Here is a 20,308-nt window from a genome sequence, read left to right as displayed (position 1 = left end):
TCTGAGCCTTGATCTCCCTGGCTGTAAAATGGAGCTCATAGAACTCATACACACGCGGATGACATGGCCTGCAGCAATCCCCCTGGCAAGGACCTGGGGGACACTAAGCTATCTCCCCACCAAGCTGGCCAGCCTCCTGGTGCAGCCTCCCCAGCCGAGGTGAGCAGAGCCTGAATTCCCACCGTCTCCATCCTCACACCACAGAGGGAGCTAGGGTCATAGCCTGTCTAGAGAGGCCATGGCCTCTTGTGGCTCTAACCATTCCTGCCTCAGCCCCCATTTCTCGTTCTTTTAAAGCTCGGGGTCAGGTGAGCTCATGCCCATGACCCCACATCTAGCCTCTACCTAGGACACCCCAGGATCCTAGGTGCAGGGCAAGGTTCCCTACTCACCCTCAGTATTCCCCAGTCCTCCCAAGGCCTTAACAGACTCAGGCTGCCGCCAAAGGCAAGTTCTGGCCCTGAGCAGGCATTATGGCTCACAGGTGCCCTCTACTGGCTCATTGTAAAACAGCAATCTGCCTCTGTTAGGAGCCTGCCAAATAGCCTTTCCACCGAAAAAGCAACTTTCACACACAAGGAGCCCCAACCAATCTGCTGAACCCAGTACAGCGAGCCAGACTGACAGCTGGGCCTCAGTCTACCGGGCAAAGGCCCCACCTGTTTCAGCCTCTGTCCTCTCCCCTGCTGGGAGTACATAATGACCCCACAGACAGGCTAGACCAGCGGTTCTCAACTTGTAGGTAGAGACCCCAGGTCAAATGACCCTTTCACAGGAGTTGCCTAAAACCATCGAAAAACAGATATTTATATTACAATTCATAACAATATGTAGGAAAATTACAGTCATGAAGTAGCAACGAAAACAGTTTTCTGGTCGGGGGTCACTGCAACATGAGGAACTGTATTAAAGGGCCACAGCATCAGGGACGCTGAGAAACCACTGAGCTAGACTGTCAGCCATTAACACTATCCCAGGCCACTCAAGTGAGTAGCCCCAGAGCTGGCCTCCTAATGCACCTTCCAGGAACACCAGCTGTTACTCACGCCAGGCAGTTTATTCCTTAGCACTCAATCCAAACCAACCAATATCAGACACTTGGTATGCAGCGCCACCGACGTGTAGGGGCTCTGCCATTCTCTGGATACAGCTGGGGTGGGTGCTAGACAGGATGTTCCTGGTTCTAGGAGCTGGCAATGTGGCCTAGCAGGTAGCGGGCTCGCCCAGCATGCACAAAGCCTGAGCCTAGCCCCAGCACCACGTGGTGTGGTGCACACCTGCAGTCCAGTACTCAGGAGGTGGAGGCAGGAGGAACGGGGCTCAGTCTCCGCATGGCACCCAGGGGTCACCTTTTCCTCTCTCGTTGGATAGCCATGGACTTGGGAAAGAGGCCTCTCTTGGCCAGGGCTGGCCACTTGTTGCGCCAGGCTTCTGTGACCCACTTCTGAATAAAGGGCCGAGCCCAGCCCTGGCCCTGGAGGAGCTCAGGCCCTGACAGCAGGCACTGTCTGTGCACCCACTGTGTGTGTGTGTGTACCAGGTAGTGCTCCACGTGCTGGGCACACAACTGGGATCAAAATGACCCCGCAGATGTTGCTCTGCTTGCCCACAGAGCCTTCCCTGCCTCCGATGCCAGGTTCCAGCAACAGAAACGGAGTGGGAAATGTTTTTCTATCAAAGGTAGCTAGCCAATATTTCCATAACCCCCCCTCCCCCACCTTATGCTTGTTTCCCAAACCCTGGCCATTCCTGAAGCTCTCCATCACATGCTTCCCCTTTGTGCCAATTAGTCCGAGTATGAGGAGAGCTCCCACGGATGGGGTGAGCCACAGCCCCTGCCTACGTCAGAATAAAAGCCAGCGAGCCTCCTGATCTATGTGCTCACTTCACCCCCTTTTTACAAAACGCCACTGCCAGCCGGGCGGTGGTGGCGCAAGCCTTTAATCCCAGCACTCGGGAGGCAGAGCCAGGCGGATCTCTGTGAGTTCGAGGCCAGCCTGGGCTACCAAGTGAGTCCCAGGAAAGGCGCAAAGCTACAGAGAAACCCTGCCTCGAAAAACAAAAAAACAAAAACAACAACAACAACAAAAAAAAAAAAAAAAAAAAAAAAAAACGCCACTGCCAAGGGACCTCTCTTCCCAGCCAGTGGGCCTCAAGGATTACAGGGTCTGCTTGGGGAGAGAAGGGCCTGACCCGGGTAGTTGAATACTTCACTAGGTGGGGTCCACCATGCTAAGATACAGGGAAGTGACACGGATCTGATGTTGGGTCCTGAAGACACAGAAGGCACAGAAACTCAGAGTCTGGTCACAGAGGGACAAGGACAAACAACAGGCCATTAGTGGCTGGAGGGGGGGGGGGGATGGTGAGAGCTCAGGAGGCTGCTGGGGCGGCGGGGTGGGGGGGTTGGGGGGAAGACAATCAAAGCTTCACGGGGGACAGAGAAGAGGGCACTGGGGCAGGGTGCAGGGGCTGAGCAGGGGCAGGGAATGCTGAGAATCGTTCACAACACAAGGGCAAAGGCCTGCCAGGGATCCAGACATGTTGTCTTCATTTCCCTTCGCCCTCTGTTTATAATTCCAGCCATAGGGAAAGCCTAGTGTTACTGCAGAGTCGGTGATGGCCGATGGCGCTCGTGGTTTTTACCTTTTTCACGGCAGCCTGGGCCCAACAGAGATGGTTTTAAATCTCTTTTCAATTAAGGGAAAAGCTCCTGCTTGCGTCAGGGACTTGCAGCTGGAGCTCGCACTGAGAGGAGCCTGTGAAGAGGCTGCCAGGCAGTTCAGGCTGAGGGCACCCTGCACATCCAGCAGCCAGTCCCTGCCACCTTGCAGGCCCCCACGGAAGGCTGCTGGGGTCTCAGCTGTGGAGAGCAAGGGTTCAGTGCAGAAAACAGGGTCCAGCCTGGACTGGTCACTGGTCAGCGCTGGCCCTCAGCCTGCCAACCCTAAAATGAACATAGGAAGCCGCCCTCTGGGGGTGACCATAAGAAGCCACAGGAAACAAACAAAGCCAGACTCATGGCACACATCTGTTATTCCTAGATGAACAGCACTTGTCTTCCTAGTACTTGGGAGGGTGAGGCAGGAGAATTGTTCTGTTTCATTTCATTTGTTTGTCTTTCTTTTCTTTTTTTTTTTTTTTTTTTGAGACAGGGTCTCTCTCTGTGTAGCCCTGGCTGTCCTGGAACTCACTCTGTAGCCCAGGATGGCCTTGAACTCACTGAGATCCACCTGCCTCTGCCTCCTGAGTGCTGGGATTAAAGGCGTGCACTACCATCGCCCAGCTTGTTTATTTCTTGAGGTAAGGTCTTGCTCTGTCGTGCAGACCTTGAACTCTTGAATTTCCTGCCTCTGCCTCCTGCATGCTGAGAAGACAGCATGAATCACCATACTCCATTCTGTGGGGTTTGTCTCTGAACCTGGGCACACGCACACACAGAGGCACAGGCACACACAATCAACGTTAGTTGAGGATCACAGGTGTGATCTGTATAATCCCAGTATTTGGGAGGCTGAGGCAGGGGGATGACTGTTGAATTTGAGGCTATCCTGGGCTACAAAATAAGTTGTATATTCAGCTATGTCTCAAGAAAATTTCATGTGTGTGTGTGTGTGTTGTTCTTGGTAATGGCCCAGAATGTGTTCATGGCCTGGAACCTGGTGGTTGCTGGTTTCCTGCTAGTCCCTTCCCCCACAGCCTATCACACACCTGGAAGGATGGGGCCACACGAGGGGCACAGCACCTCCCACACAGGGGGCCCCATTCCCCCAGAGTGCCCTCCACTGGCTCTGTGTTTTGAGGAAGCGTCCTGCTTCCCTCTTTGAGCAGGGAACAGACTCAGAGCACTCAAGAAACTGAGGCAGGAGGATTGTGAGCTGGAGGCCTGCCTGGACTCAACTCTCATCAAAAAAGAAAATGAAGCCGAGTTTCCCGGAAGAAGGCTTTCTCCACCAGCAGATCGGCAAAATGAGGGACAAAAAAATGTGCCTGTCGGCACTTCCATATGCCGTGTGGTGGATGGGGGCAGGGGGCACCAGGGACCACTGCCAGGGGTCCCTTGTCAAAGCCCTGAAAATATCAAGGACCCAGTGTGCTTTAACAGAACGCTAAGGTGTTAGGGGCATGCTGGGGGAGTGGCAGCGCAGAGCCCTGGATAGATCCGTGACACAATGTGTACACGCATCGAACTGTTAAGGGATACAGAGAGAATATTCTTTTCGAGACAGTGTTTCTCTGTGTGGCTCCCGCTGGTCTCAAACTACCCCTGTCCAACTACCAGCTCTGCCTCAGAGTGCTGGCATTAAAGGCCTGTGCCACCACGCTTGGCCAAACATATTCTTTAAAAATGGGAGGAGCAGGCTGGCCAGCCTCCTGACCCTGGTTGTGTCTGAGCAGGTAAGCAGGCAGTGGAGTGCTGACTTCTGAGTCCTGAGTGCGTGGCTTCAAGTCGGGGGTCCTCATTAAGTGGCTCCGGCAGCGCAGGGGCGGGGGGTGGCACAGGCGATTAGGGAGGGCATCTGATCCCACCTACTGGGGCTGCTGCCCTAATTCCTGAGGACATCAGGTGCCGCTGAGGCTTAGCCTAAGCACTAGTGACAAGGGACACAAGAGGGCTAAGTCCTAGAGTGTGGCAGGGAGCTGGACATGCCTGGGGCACAGAATGGGGCTGGATCAATCATCACACACCCCCGAATTTCAAACAGGCTTTCAAGATCAGCACACTCAGAGCTCAGCCTGGAGCTGCCCAGGCAGGCTCTGTACAGAAGGTTCCAGAAGGAGATCTGGATCAGTCTTTAGGTCCCTGTGTTGACCGCCCTGGGTGGCCTAGAACTTTCTATATAGCTGAAGATGATCTTGAACTTCTGATCCTCCTGCCTCCACCTGCTGAATGCTGTGATTGCCAACTGAACTACAGGCCCGGTACCAGCCTTTTTATAGAAATATATATATACATGTAAGTACATATATACACACACCAGGCTGGCCTCAAACTCACAGAGATCTGCCTGCCTCTGCCTCCCGAGTTCTGGGCTTAAAGGTGTGTGCCCCCATGCCTGGCCATATACATATAAAGACATACATACACATGTAATTTGTATTTTGAAGACTTTGGCTATGCTGTCAGCTTTGGAAAACAAGTACCCCAGTTTACCACTGTGGAAAAATCAATAGGCTTTTTGGACCACTGAATATTTTTCCTGTTTGTACAGAGTAGCACACTGTACTAAGCCTGTAAGGTCAAATCTACATAGATCTGATTATGGAAACTAATAAATTATTGTTTATAATGGGGATAGTTGGGACCCAGCACACAACACCTGACCCATCCTGGAGGCCATATTGCCGCAGACCCCCTGAGACACTCTGGATGGCTCTCATATGTGTCAAAACTTTGCATCCCTGGGCTAGAAAGTTCTGAGTGGGGTACCCAACCATCTGGGGATCCCTTGAGCAAAAAAAAAGGGGGGGCTAGAAGAAATGAAGGTACTTTATTTATTCTACTGACCCACAGGTCAGTATGCTGGCCTAGTTGTCAGGTCTTGGGGTCTAATTGCTAGCCTAGGGGGCTCCTGTTAGCTGGTGGTCTAGAGGGGACTTTAATGAGCAGGCCAGAGTTAGGGGTGGGTGATAGTGGGGCTGGTGTTGGCCCTCCCTCTTCCCTTCCTCTTTTGGAGTCTTAGAGTTGGCTTTCAGAGCTAAAAGGCACGCATTTCCAAAAGCTGAATCTGACTCTCTCTGGAGACCATTCTACTCTCCTGCTCCCTTAGGACAGTGATTCTCAACCTTCCTAATGCTGTGATCCTTTAATACACCTATTCATGTTGCGGTGACTGCCCCCATAAAATTCTTTTTGTTGTTACTTCCTAACTGTATTTTTGCTACTGTTATGCATCATAATATAAATATCTGTATTTTCTGACTATCTTTGGGGACCCCTGTGACCCACAGGTTGAGAACCACTACCTTAGGAGTTGTGACAATGGAGGTACAGCCCTCCTCGCCCCCTTCTTTCTAAGCTCCCAGGAGGACACAGAGACTGGCCGACCAACTTTGTGTTGATGGATTGGGCTCCATCAGCCACTTGGGCCAACCTCTGTCTATCTCCTCCAGCATGGGCAAGTGTCCTGGGGCTTGCTTAACAAATGACCACAAACTGTGTGACTTGAGACAGTGGGACTTTATGCCCCACAGCTCTGGAGATCAGTAGCCTGCCATGGAGGTGGTGTTTGGGGCCAGGAGCCCTAGGGAGGCCCCAAGAGTGACTCTTTCCTGCCTCTCCTGGTTCCAAGTAGCTCCCATGTCCACAGGCTCTGCTGACGCTTCTCATGGCCATCTGCCCATGTCTCTCTGCCCATGAAGACGCCAATCAATGGGTTTAGAGTTTAGATAGAGTCCCTCAAATCAAGTGTGAGCTCATCAAAGATCCTCAGCTAATACACAGACCTCGTCCAAAAAAGCAAGGACCCTACAGTCTGTGATGCTTACCTGAGGGGGACCCTGTTCAGCCCTCCTAAGTCACCTCCCATCTCTGCTGTACTATGTCCTTCATCTCCTGGCTTTTAATCTCCCCATCTATAAAATGGGCTCCAGCTTTCAAGGGGAGTCCCCAACCTCAATGCCTGGCAATGCCACTACCATGGGGTAGGGATCGGGTGTATCTGAGTCCCCAAAGAAGCTAGATACACATGGGACTCCAGGAGGCTGAATGCCTGCTCTGGGAGTAGAGACCAGACCAGGGTGGTAAAGGGGCAGGGTTTCTTTTACCAACAAGCATACTGAGTATCCACTATGTACCATCACTGTGCGGGGACCCTGAGCGGAGACAACCATGGACAGCTATGTGAACATACAGCCTAGGCTGGCACAGTAAGGGGGTACAGGAAAGAAGCTGAGGAGCCATGAGTGACCCCAACATTCGTTTGGACTGGACTGGAGCCACCCTGAGTATGGAGAGTTGTATCTCAGGCAGAGGGAGCAGCCGGTGCAACGGCCCTGAGGCAGAAGGAGACAAAGTGGCGGGAATCAGACCGTGGGGAAGAACAGGTGTGGGAAGCAGGGGTCACTGAGGCAGGCAGCACTGTACGGTCCAAACTGTGCCACTGAGAAATTAATATTTGGGGATGGAGGCTGGGGAGATAGCACAGTGGTCAGAAGCATTTGCTGCTCTTGCAGAGGGCCTGAGACCTGAGTGTGGTTCCCGGCACCCACATCAGGCAGCTCACAACCACCTGTAGTTCTAGTTCTGGGGACTCTGACATCCTCTTCCAGCCTCACCTGAACTCACGTGTGCATACTCACACACATACACATACTTAAAAATGAATGAGTCTTAGCCAGGAGGTGGTAGCGTACACCTTGAGTCTCAGCACTGGGGAGGCAGAGACAGGTGGATCTCTTTAAGTTCAAGGTCAGCCTGGTCTATAAAGCCAGTTCCAGGACAGCCACAGCTGTTCCATAGAGAAACCCTGTCTGGACAAACAAACAAACAAAAGTCTTTAAAAAAGAAATATATTGCCGGGCGGTGGTGGCGCACGCCTTTAATCCCAGCACTCGGGAGGCAGAGCCAGGCGGATCTCTGTGAGTTCGAGGCCAGCCTGGACTACCAAGTGAGTTCCAGGAAAGGCGCAAAGCTACACAGAGAAACCCTGTCTCGAAAAAGCAAAAAAAAAAAAAAAAAAAAAGAAATATATTATCTTTTCAAAGAATATTTATATATTTTATGTGTGTGAGTGTTTTGCTTGCACATAGGTCTGTGTTGACACACAGCAGAAGACAATGTTGGACCCCCGGGACTGAAGTTATGGACAATTGTGAGCCACCGTGGGAGTACTGGGAATCAAACCCGAGCCCTTGGCAAGAACAGGTGCTCTTAACTGCTGAGCCATCTTGCCAGCCCAAAATTAATACTTTTTTTCTTTAAAAATTTTTTTAATTTGTTTACTTTTTTATTTTATGTGCATTGGTGTTTTGCCTACAGGTCAGATCTTTGAGTTACAGATAGTTGTGAGCTGCCATGTGGGTGCTGGGATTTGAACCTGCGTCCTTTGGGAGAGCAGTCAGTGCCCTTAACCACTGAGCCATCTTTTCAGGCCCCAAAATTTATATTTTTAAAAACAAGGGTTCACTGTGTAGGCCAGGCTAACCTCTAGCTCACCATCCTTCTGCCTCCAGGATCTGCCACCATGACAGCTACACATTTCTGAGTGTCCTGGCCTCTAAGGGGACGGTGCTCTCAGCTGGTGAACCCTCAGGAGAATCCACATGTGCAACTCAGTAGAATTCTCTAGATGATTCTCAAGCCATGGTGTGGCTGGGTGGAGGATGTCTCACTTTTCCCTGAAAATTCTAAGCCCAGAGACACACACAGGGGCGTCCTGTCATGGGGATTCATGGGAAATGAGTTTGGAGTGCTAAGCTGAGCCAGGCTCTGGGGTGGCCGGATGTTGTGCTATGCACTGGAGAGTTAGCTGCTCTGTGCTGTGTGCACGCTCTGGATAAGGAGCAGAGCTGATCTGGAGCCCCGACATAGCCTGGAGCTGGGAATGTTACAAGGAAGATAAACTAGAAACAGCTGAGTCCCAGGGGCAGTCTTGGGGATGGAGGGACAGAGGATCTAGGGAGGTCCCGGCTGGGTCCCTTGCCTGTTGCCCCATGAGTGACAGCAGCACTCCCCCACCTCCAGGGGTGAACTGGCTCCAGGGTGAATCCAGCCTTGTTAGAACGAGGTGTTTGAAGGTTTAATCAGGCTGAGAACCTCACAGAGACAGCATCCTGGAACCGGGTGACTGAGCCCAGCAACTGCGCACTCAGAAGCGAAGAGGAACAGACGATGAGAGGGGAGCTGCCTGAGCACATAGGAGACAGAAGAGGACTGCGTGAGGATGGAGGCGGATGATGGAGTGGCTAGAGCAAGGCTTCTGGAAGAATGCAAACACTGCCTGGGCCAAAGCTGTGTGACCCCAGGGAAGCCGGACGTCCTCTCTGGGCTTCAGTCTCCTTGTCTTGGAGACAAATGATTTAGTCCATGTAGAATTCACAGAAAAGAGCCTTTCCCAGGCTAAGCCCCCAAATAAAACAGCCATTTGATCATTCTGATTCCTGAGATTTATTCCAAACAAATCATCATCATCATCATCATCATCATCATCACATCATCACCATAATGCCCAAATATCCAATGGCTTACCTATTAAAGCAACAGTATAGAACTCAAAGTCATCCTTGGCTACATAGAGCTTGAGGCTAGCCTGGGCTGCATGAGACAGTATCTCATGGAAACAAAACAGACAACATACAGTACCACAAAGAGCCAATCCTGTGGCTGTGCTGGAGCAGGCCACACAGGAAACTGAGTCATGACTAGGCCAATGGGACAACATCACTCATTGTGTGTGTGTGTGTGTGTGTGTGTGTGTGTGTGTGTGTGTGTGTGTGTGTGTGTGTGTAACTAGGCTCTACTGTGGAGGAAGGTCTGAGCTGGTGGGTCATTCTTGGCTTCATTACCTCCAGGGACCAAGGCTGGGTGGCTGAGGCAGACCAAGGTCCGACACACCCAAAGCATACAAGAAAAACTGCAAGAGGTAATGCTTTGAAGGGGCCCTTGGCAACCAGTGTGGCTTTTTGGCTTGTGGTGGGGGCAGGATAGAGGTGTATCCTGTTGGGGGAATTAGTCCATGTCCCAGGTTGAACCATCTTGGACATCCTGATCTAACTAGGCAAGACTCCACTGATGGCTGGGAGAAAAAGAAAACATGTCCCATCCTGCTGGACCACAGGTCTACTGCTTTTTTGTTGAGATAGGGTGACAGTGTAGCCCAGACTGGTCTGGGACTCACTATGTTGCCCAGGCTGGCTTCAAACTTGCAGAAATCCTCCTGCCTAAGCCTCATGAATGATGAGATTACAGGTACATGCCTAGTTTGATCTCTTTTTTTTAAATAAAGATTTATTTATTATGTATACAGCATGTATGACTATAGGTCAGAAGAGGGCACCAGATCTTATTACAGATGGTTGTGAGCCACCATGTGGGTGCTGGGAATTGAACTCAGGACCTCTGGAAGAGCAGTCAGTACTCTTAACCTCTGAGCCATCTCTCCAGCCCCACCTAGTTTGATCTTAAATGTCCCTAAAAGGCCCATGTGTCATAGTCCTGGTCCCTAGACCATGGGAATAGTTGTAAAAAACAAGCCCAATAGGAAGTTAGATCATTGGGGACATGTCTTTGAGGTGTATATTAGGACCCTGGCCTCTGTCCCAACCCTTTCTATCTTCCTAGCTGTCATAGATTGGCATCTCATTCTTTCTTTCTTTTTTTTTTTTAAGTTATGTGCATTGGTGTTTTGCCTATATGGATGTATGAGGGTGCTGGGTATCCTGGAATTGGAGTTAGGGATAGTTGTGAGCTGCCATGTAGGTGCTGGGAATTGAACCCAGGTCCTCTGGAGGAACAGACAGTGCTCTTAACCACTGAGCCATCTCTCCAGCCCCGGCACCTCATTCTCAACACTCCTCAGTCCTATGACATACAGACACTTGCCACAACAGAGCCTGGAAAATACGATGCTCAGTGAATAAAGCCAGAAAAAAAACCCTGGTCCATGCTGTTGTGGAATTTTTGTTTACACTGTGTAAAGATGTGTTACTGTGATTGGTTTAATAAAGAGCTGAATGGTCAATAGCTAGGCAGGATAGAATAGGTGGGACTTCCGGGGAGGAAGAGGAACTCAGGATCAATCTAGTGTGCAAGAGGCACCAGCAAGACACTGAAGAAGTCAGACAGAGGAGAGGTAACCGAGCCATGTGGCAGAACATAGATCAATAAAAACAGGTTAAGTTATAAGAGCTGGTTGGGAAAAAGCCTGAGCTAAGGCCAAGCTTTCATAATTAATAATAAGTCTTCATGTTGTTATTTGTGAACTGGAGGCCCAAAGAAAAGTCCGACTATACCCTGCATTTGAGCACTGGAATCTCTAAGAACCCTGGGGCCCACATATACAAGACCTTAGAGCTGTTGATACTGTAGAGAAGTAAGTACAGGATGTCAGGGGCACTGACCCCACAGTGGCACTAAACTGTGCACTCACTGGCATATCCCCAAAGTGTGCACTCACTGGTATATCCCCAAAGTGTGCACTCACTGGTATATCCCCAAACTGTGCACTCACTGGTATATCCCCAAACTGTGCACTCACTGGTATATCCCCAAACTGTGCACTCACTGGTATATCCCCAAACTGTGCACTCACTGGTATATCCCCAAACTGTGCACTCACTGGTATATCCATAAACTGTGCACTCACTGGTATATTCCCAAACTGTGCACTCACTAGTATATCCATAAACTGTGCACTCACTGGTATATCCCCAAACTGTGCACTCACTGGTATATCCCCAAACTGTGCACTCACTGGTATATCCATAAACTGTGCACTCACTGGCATATCCCCAAACTGTGCACTCACTGGTATATCCATAAACTGTGCACTCACTGGTATATCCATAAACTGTGCACTCACTGGTATATTCCCAAACTGTGCACTCACTGGTATATCCCCAAACTGTGCACTCACTGGTATATCCCCAAACTGTGCACTCACTGGTATATCCATAAACTGTGCACTCACTGGTATATCCCCAAACTGTGCACTCACTGGTATATCCATAAACTGTGCACTCACTGGTATATCCATAAACTGTGCACTCACTGGTATATCCCCAAACTGTGCACTCACTGGTATATCCCCAAACTGTGCACTCACTGGTATATCCCCAAACTGTGCACTCACTGGTATATCCCCAAACTGTGCACTCACTGGTATATCCCCAAACTGTGCACTCACTGGTATATCCATAAACTGTGCACTCACTGGTATATCCCCAAACTGTGCACTCACTGGTATATCCCCAAACTGTGCACTCACTGGTATATCCCCAAACTGTGCACTCACTGGTATATCCCCAAACTGTGCACTCACTGGTATATCCCCAAACTGTGCACTCACTGGTATATCCATAAACTGTGCACTCACTGGTATATCCCCAAACTGTGCACTCACTGGTATATCCCCAAACTGTGCACTCACTGGTATATCCCCAAACTGTGCACTCACTGGTATATCCCCAAACTGTGCACTCACTGGTATATCCATAAACTGTGCACTCACTGGTATATTCCCAAACTGTGCACTCACTGGTATATCCATAAACTGTGCACTCACTGGTATATCCCCAAACTGTGCACTCACTGGTATATCCCCAAACTGTGCACTCACTGGTATATCCATAAACTGTGCACTCACTGGCATATCCCCAAACTGTGAACTCACTGGTATATCCATAAACTGTGCACTCACTGGTATATCCATAAACTGTGCACTCACTGGTATATTCCCAAACTGTGCACTCACTGGTATATCCCCAAACTGTGCACTCACTGGTATATCCCCAAACTGTGCACTCACTGGTATATCCATAAACTGTGCACTCACTGGTATATCCCCAAACTGTGCACTCACTGGTATATCCATAAACTGTGCACTCACTGGTATATCCATAAACTGTGCACTCACTGGTATATCCCCAAACTGTGCACTCACTGGTATATCCCCAAACTGTGCACTCACTGGTATATCCCCAAACTGTGCACTCACTGGTATATCCATAAACTGTGCACTCACTGGTATATTCCCAAACTGTGCACTCACTGGTATATCCATAAACTGTGCACTCACTGGTATATCCCCAAACTGTGCACTCACTGGTATATCCCCAAACTGTGCACTCACTGGCATATCCCCAAACTGTGCACTCACTGGTATATCCATAAACTGTGCACTCACTGGTATATCCCCAAACTGTGCACTCACTACTCACCAGGTAAACTGTCCATTCTACATGGTTACAGAAAAGTGACATCACAGAGATGCTTTGTGCGGGCCACTAGGAGGACCCACAGACACAGTAGAGACACGTGAATTCACAGCTACAGAGACAGAGGAGCCACAGCCACGATGAGGCTAAGACTCATGGCCACAGCAAGAGAAGGGCCCACTCAGGCTTTAACCACCCTGCCACCAGCTGCCCCACGTTCAGCCACTCCCACACATGGGCACTCATTCACCTGCTCCTGGGAGCCTGGGGTCTTAGAGAGAGCCAGCTCTGGAGTGTGGTGAGGGCTGACTCTGCTCCTCCAACATCTGGGCCATCCTGCAAGCTGCACAGTGCCCCCCTTGCTAGAAGTTCTGGTGGAGCCGACAGTCAAGATGCCCCACCCTCCCAGGCCAAGGTGCAAGACCTCAGTTGGGCCAATCAGATGCTGTCCTATATCTGCTCCCCCTCCATCCCCCACAAAAAGTAAGAAGCAGCTCAGGAGACATCCACCCACTCCTTCCCAGCCTTTCCATTTCTCCTGGGGGGAAGGTTCTATCTGTCTTCCTGGAAGTTCATCTTGTTCATGTGAACTGCAATCAATGCCTTAGCTGTACCCAGAGACCTCAAGTCTCCTAAGACCTCGGAGTAGGGGCTGGAAAGCCCAGGAAACAGAAGGGTATGGGGATGAGATAATCACAGGAGTAGCACTCCAGGGGCAGCCTGAGCCCTGGGAGCCTGGCACTCCTGACCACCACAGCCATGCCATGTCATGACCCCACTTTATGAACAAGGAAATCAAGGCCGTTGTTCAGGTCTCCAGAGCTTTGAGCAGGTTGGGGAACACGAGACTCTGAGCAGGCTGATCTTGGAGGGCAGAAGTGCATGAGAAGGCTGAGGAGGGGAGCCTGGGGTGGGCAGGGAGCAGAGTTCAGGCTAGTGGTTCAGCATGTGGGGTAGTGAGTACGTGTTTGGCAGTGGCCATCAAGAAAAACACACTGGGCTGGGTGTTGTGGTGCACGCCTTTAATCCCAGCACTTGGAAGGCAGAGGCAGGTGGATCTCTGTGAGTTCGAGGCCAGCCTGGTCTACAGAGTGAGTTCCAGGACAGCCAGGACTGTTACACAGAAAACCCTGTCTCAAAAAAACAACAGCAACAAAGAAGAAAAGAAAAGGAAAGGAAACACCCTAGGCAGTGAGAACTAAGACTGGAATGGCTCCTGCAGCCTGGGAGAGCTGTGGAGACGGATGGAGTCACAGCAAGCTGGATGCCGACAAGCAGTTGGGGGTGGGCCTCTGTTACCTTGCAGGGCTGTCCAGGGCAGGTCTGGACCTCAAGGCTGGAAGATGAGGGTGGGGACCACGCCTGTGTCACAGGGGGACATCAGAAGGTTTCAGGTGTCTCCCACAGGGGCCATAATGCCTCAGGTTCCCTCTGGATATCAGAAGAGGTCTGTGCTGCCTCCACCAATACCACTCACTAATTCTGCACCCTTCTAGAACTTTTTTAAAAAAAAATTATTTATTTTTATTTTATTTGCATTTGTGTTTTGCCTCCAGATATATCTACGTGAGGGTGTCAGATCTTGGAGTTAGAGACAGTTTTTAGCTGCCACGTGGGTGCTGGGAATTGAACCCGGGTCCTCTGGAAGAGCAGTCTGTGCTCTTAACTGCTGAGCCATCTCTCCAGCCCCCCACCTTCTAGAACTTTTTGATGGCCTTTTTCTCTCTCTCAGTACTAGCCAAGCTGACCTCTTGCCTGGGTGAGGGCAGGTATCCAGGGTGTCCTGGGAAGCAATTCCCCAAGCTATGCCTGGCTTCTTACTCAGGCTTCCTTCCCCTTTCCCAGATACCCTCTTTTTCTGGGACTTCCCCTCTGAGGAGAAAGTTGAAGCCTTTGGGTACCAACCTCTGGTGAAGGAAGGTCTGGAGGGGGCTCACAGAGGCAGAGTAAACATTTATAGAGTACCTACTGTATATATGGTTTGCCTTTACAGACGGGGACCCATCAGTCTGGACCAGCATCCCAGGCCTCTGGGTCATCCCACACTATCTCCAGCCCAGCTCCTCCTTCCCTGCTCCCCCAGTCCCCTTGCCCCAGCACCCCCACTCTGTCTTACCTTTCAGACAGGAGGGCTTCAGCCCCATGGCGTCGCCTCCGCAGGCCTGTGAAGAGAGGGGAACACTCAGAGAAGGACGAGGATGTCACTGTCCCGGCCATATGTAGCCAGGCCCCCACTTGGCCAGCTGGGCGGGCACACAACAGGAAGCAGTGATGGAACAAGCCAGCTACGAGGTCACAGTGCCTGCTGACCACATCTGGGCACAGTGTGTGCCAGGGGCAGAGGGTTGCTGTCCAGGAAAGTTCAGGTGAGGTTGGTCAGGATTGAGGGTGTGGAAGCAACACTCCAGTCTCTCCTTTCAGGGGCCACAGGACAGTGGTCGGCCTCAGGGATAGAGGACCCGCAGGCTGTGGGGCAGATGAAACCCACCACGGCACATAATCTCCCATCTGTAACCTTCTCTGCTGACTTCTCAAGTGTTCTAGTCAGTGCCCACATTCTACTTCATTGTCTACTTCATTCATTCATTGTGGTGCTGGGGATAGAACCCAGGACCTCGTGCACAGCAGGCATGTCCACTGTACCACTGAGCCACAGTCCAGCCCCCTGTCTTCTCAGTACAGATTACTGGAATGGATTGAACTCTAACAGGCTAGTCCGTGTGTCCCTAGTCCGTGAAGAATCAGAACAGCTCCCACCCATGTTCTCCTGACCTTCCTGCCACTCCTTCCTTAGAACTCAATTGATCAATACAAGCAGGAGGCGGGGGAAGAGACACAAAGTGGGCAATGAGGTCTTCCGTGGACCAGTGTCCATCAGGAGTGACTTCGCCACCTGGCTTTCACAGGCTTGCAACCCAGGAAAAAGAAGTCATTGTGGTGTGCACCTGCTCCCAGAAGGCAGGCTCCAGCCTGCGTCTGGGGGGACTGGGCTCCGCCGGGGCAACACAAACCTAGAGCTGCTGAGGGATGGAGTGACAGGCCCCAGGCTGAAGGCAGGATGCCTGGGTCCCCCATGTGGTTCAGTGGGGACCAGCAACTGGCCGGAGCTGGGCCTCTTCACTTTCTCCTTTGGAACCTTGGCTACTTTAGCCATAGCCCTGATTCCGACATCAGCTGTCTTGAGTGGAAGAATGAATAGTAAGTGGGCAGTCGGACTGGGAGCCCCCCTGGCCATGGTCTCTGCCCAGTCACCTCCCACATGAGATGAGAATTACCCTGCCAAGACAGCCTGAGTGGCACTGTGCCTCACCTCCTTAACAAAGCCCTCCTTTAAGGACCAGGCTGTGCAGGAGCAGTCAGACCATTGGCTACCTGAGAGGCTGGAGGAGGCTGGGCAGGGCAACCTGGTCCCTCAGCTGTTTCCCAAGCTCCCACACACAGCAGAGCAGTTTCCTGCTTCAAGCACCATGGGCACACTCACATCTGGGTTTCTTCCTTGCTTAGGAAGGTCACTTTGTGTGACAGGATTAGAATTCTTTCAATTCCAGCCCAGGCACCATGCTGAGAACAGATGCTGGCTGAGGTACCTCCCCGCCAAGGCCAGCCTGCCAACCTGAAAGTCTCAAGGAAACTAGAGAGGCCAAAAGCCACCAAGACCCCACCTAGGGCTAGCCCCAGCTTCTCACCAGCCTGCTGCCTGCTCTGGGCCACTTTGTGGTACTTAATGCCCTACTCTCTCTTCATACCATTAAAAACATCTGCTAAACAATAAAGCCTACAGTGCAAGAGAGTGTCCTCACGGTTTCTGTAGCAGTCAAGATTGAACATGGAGGGTGGGATGGGGTGTGGTTAGGAGCATTTATTTTTCTTGCAAAGGACCTGGATTCTGTTCCCAGCATCCCATGGTAGCTCACAACCATCTGTAACTCCAGCTCTACGGGATCCAGTGCCCTCCAAGGGCACTAGGCATGTATATGGGGCAGACAGACGTGCAAGCAAAACATTCGTACACATGAAAATAAATTGAAAAAAAAATTTTTTTTTCTGAAAGATTGAACACAGGGACATAGGAGAGATGGGTACTATGACCTTAGTGGCTACTATCAGGAAACCAAGGCTGTGTGGGGCCTGGAGAATGATGGGTTTCTTTTGAGTGGGCTATCCTCCATCAGTCTCTATGGTGGGTTTATTTCCCATGATTCTACAGGTCTGGCCTAGCTTTCCCACCCCAGGATGAGAGCCGTTCCCTGCTGCCTCAGGGCTAACACTTGGTCTTATCTACCTCCTTGCCTCAGTTTCCTGCCTTTAAAATGGGGACAAGAAGAGGCTTTGGTTAGAGGGCTGGTGTGAGGGTGAAAACAGCCAGCACAGATCTGGCACAGGCCGACTGCTGGCTAAGCACTGACATCTCAGCGTCCTCCGCCCAGGAGGAGGACGAGGAGTCTCCCGAGTGACCTACACCTCCCTAAGGGACGCACACTCCTGCCTGGTGCGTGCCCACCAGCTGAGGCCTTCCAGGGACAGATTAGACACAGCTTTCCAGGCCTTGGGGCTGGTGGAGGGATTAAGTCTTTCCATAAATACACCGCCTCTCTCCTGTGCAGAGGACCTGGACCCAGGGGAGGGGACCAGGACAGGACCGGAGGTGGGTATGGCCTAGGCAGCACCAGTCTACATTGTGGCCTGGGTAGGAAAGGGGTCTGGACAGGTAAGGGGTTCTCTTAGCTGGTAACACAACCCAAGACAGGGCCTCCTGGAAGTGTCTCAGGCTGGAGAGAGACATCAGAGTTTGCCACTCGGGAGAAGCCCCCTGGGACTCAGTTTCCTCATCTGTAAAACAGGGTGTGTTCTGGCATTTCTATACTCTCTCGGGAATGACTTCTACAATGCTGCTACACTGTTCTCTTGGCAAAGGCCAGAAGTCCCTCCTGCCTTCAGGGTCCCCCAGGGAAGCTGCGGGTCCTCTTTTAAATAAGCACCTCCCCAGATCTGCCCAGGCCAGCCCTGCCAGGAGAAGTGCCTGCTTTGCGCGGGTCGCCCTTTGCGGTCTCACGGAGCTGCTTTGATGTGCTGGGCGCCCCTAAGCGAGGCAGCTCATCAATAATGCATTCGAAACACTTGGTGGAGGGAAGCGGTTCCTCCCGAGGCCTCCTGCCCCCACCTCGCCCGACTGCTTGGCAACTTGACAGCCAAGCCCGGTGCATAGAGGGGCCTGAGGCTGCCACGCGCGGGACACGCCCCCGCCCAATGCCAGGCACGCGGCCAAAAGGAGCCGAGCTGGGCAGCGAAGTCTGCGGGAAGTTGTGGGACGCCTGGGGCCAAAGGGTCCCCCAATCACTCTCGAGTCCCCACCACCTGGGGGTCTCCACAGCCCCTCCCCCGGCGTCTCCACCCCACCCTGGGATACCTACCCTCCCGGGTTCTGCAACCCTAATCTCTCCACCGTCCCGGCTTCCCACCCCACCTCGGGATCCCCACGGTCCTGGTCTCCACGGCCCTGGGGTCCCCTGTCCTGGGTCCCTCCCATGTCCCGGTGCGTCCGCCGTGGCGCGCACGGCGCGCGCGCACTCACCTCTTTCTGGGGCGCGCTGGGCGCGGACGCTGGCGGCCTTGCGGGACACCAGGCGACACGCCTGCAGCCGCGGGCCGCGGGGGTCATGGCCCGGCCTGCTCTCCCCGCAGCGGCGCTGGCCTCGGCCCCCGCCCGGCACCTGGAGGGCGGCGCCGCCCAGGCCGCTCCGCCCCGCAGCCCGCCCTGGGAGCTGTCACAACCCCGGCCGCCGCGCCTCCCAGCCCGCCTCCCCCACCCCCGCCGCGCTCCCTGTACCCGGGAAAGTTTGGGCACCCGGCTGGCTGTCCCCGGTGCTGTAGAGGGAAAGGGGCACCGGGCTCCTCCTCTCTTGCAGAGACGTAGAAGTAACGCCCCCCAGCTCGTCGCTGCGGTTGGGAGGTTCAGGTGGCATGGTGACCCGCGGGCTTCCCCGCTGCTGGGTTCTGGCATTTTGACTGGCCACGTGCCTCCGTCCGCCACAGCTGGCAGAGGACCTGAAGGTGCAGGCTAAGAGGACTCGGGCTGCCGCCTCCCGACTCCCTACCCCTAAGGCTAGCTAGCATCATGTTTTCTTTGTATGCTTTGAGATAGGGTCTCTGGCAGCCCACCCAGTCTGCCCTTGAACCCCTGACCCTCTGGCCTCTGTCTCCCAAGTGTTGGGATCACAAACATGGGCCAATGCCCAGTCTTCTTTGTTTTTATGTTTTCGGTGCCAGAGATACGACATGGCTTCCCCATTTCCCCTCCTCCACAAGCCCAGCAAATGTGCACTACTGAGTCACACACCCACACACTTCCAACCCCAGGCGTGGCTTCCAGGCCTGTCTCTTAATGGCTTTCTCAGGAGGCCCTCCTCAAAGCCCCACTCAGCTGCCTAGCTCAATTCTTTGTCACAAGCCTGTCGCGTGCCATGCCCACTCTACAAGCTCCAGGTCTCCAACACCCGGTGCTATTTTCCCAGGGATTACAAGGGGAGACTGAGTCCAGGACAGGAGAGTGGAATCCCTGTGGTGGCTACACAAGTATTCATCTTCCTACTTTGATATATCACTAAAAAAGAATGTAGTGAAGTTTCAGGCCCTGGCTTTGTTCGAGCCAAAGTGATAGGAAATGGATCATACATTCTTCAGAATTCCAACAGAAGTGGGCGGGTGGGCAGGATAGTCACCGCCCACCTTCCTCGGACAAGATGGGAGCTGCCCCAGCTTGAACCCCCAGGAGGTCTTGGTGTGAGCTGGGCATTCCTGGGCAAGCATTATGCTCCTGCCTGCCATGCCCGTCTGCAGGCATGAACCAGGACGAGCAGAAAGTGCTTAGCACCTGGGGCAGGGCATTTGCTCTGGTCCCCAACTTCAAAGCACAGCATCTCACATCAGTCCCCCGACCCTGTTCCTTCACCCAGGGCAGGGAGGGGATGCTTTCACATGTGTGCGAGTATTTGATGAACATTTGCCTCCTCCATCCCCAACTTTCTCAAGGGATCCCTGGTACCTCCCAAGAGCCAAGGTTATGTCCCCTCCCAACAGGCTACTTCCTGAGCTGCCAATGGCTCTATGTTCAGGTTTTGCCCTCTGCAGCAATGTGGCAGGGTTACTCCAAACTATCTCCTCTCATGGTAGCAAAGGACATATGGGAGCCCCCTGGGGATAGCAGCAAGAGTCCTTGAATTCCTGTTCTGGATGGTAAAGGACCTGGGTTGGCCAAATTCAGGTTCTGGTGGAGGTCAGCCTGTCTCCCAGCTTCCAAATTTCCCCAGAATTTGGGTTTGTTCTTTCCTACTGGTACTGATCCGGTGCCAACAAGTCAAGAGGCCTTGATATCACCACATGCCTGTGACACCCCTCCAGGGTAGATGTCACTTATCCTCAATGTGGGAACCTT

The 20,308-nt window shown here is 52.4% G+C and overlaps 1 protein-coding gene and 1 long non-coding RNA gene across 3 annotated transcripts in view; one reads left to right on the top strand and one right to left on the bottom strand.

Moving 5' to 3' along the window:
* Positions 1-18,892, bottom strand: part of CUNH16orf74 (chromosome unknown C16orf74 homolog) — a 29,018-nt gene extending 10,126 nt beyond the window's left edge. Inside the window, exons 1-2 of one of the 2 annotated variants that reach the window (XM_052727095.1) lie at positions 18,704-18,892; positions 14,993-15,038 (exon numbers count right to left, since the gene is read on the bottom strand). In XM_052727095.1, coding sequence (XP_052583055.1) covers positions 14,993-15,038; positions 18,704-18,877 — 220 coding nt within the window. In that variant the 5' untranslated portion in view covers positions 18,878-18,892. Of the gene's footprint in view, positions 1-14,992; positions 15,039-18,448; positions 18,608-18,703 lie in introns of those variants that run through there. The other variant, XM_052727096.1, reaches the window with a different exon arrangement.
* On the top strand, positions 1,145-9,093 carry LOC128103037 (uncharacterized). Its single transcript, XR_008215620.1, has 2 exons — positions 1,145-1,680; positions 8,176-9,093. It is a non-coding gene; the product is annotated as an uncharacterized LOC128103037 (long non-coding RNA).
* Positions 18,893-20,308: the final 1,416 nt, after the last annotated feature.

Source organism: Peromyscus californicus, unplaced genomic scaffold (genome assembly GCF_007827085.1).
Source record: "Peromyscus californicus insignis strain IS unplaced genomic scaffold, ASM782708v3 Scaffold_8__1_contigs__length_139910024, whole genome shotgun sequence".
Classification (NCBI taxonomy): domain Eukaryota; kingdom Metazoa; phylum Chordata; class Mammalia; order Rodentia; family Cricetidae; genus Peromyscus; species Peromyscus californicus.
This window is presented reverse-complemented; position numbering and strand designations above follow the sequence as displayed.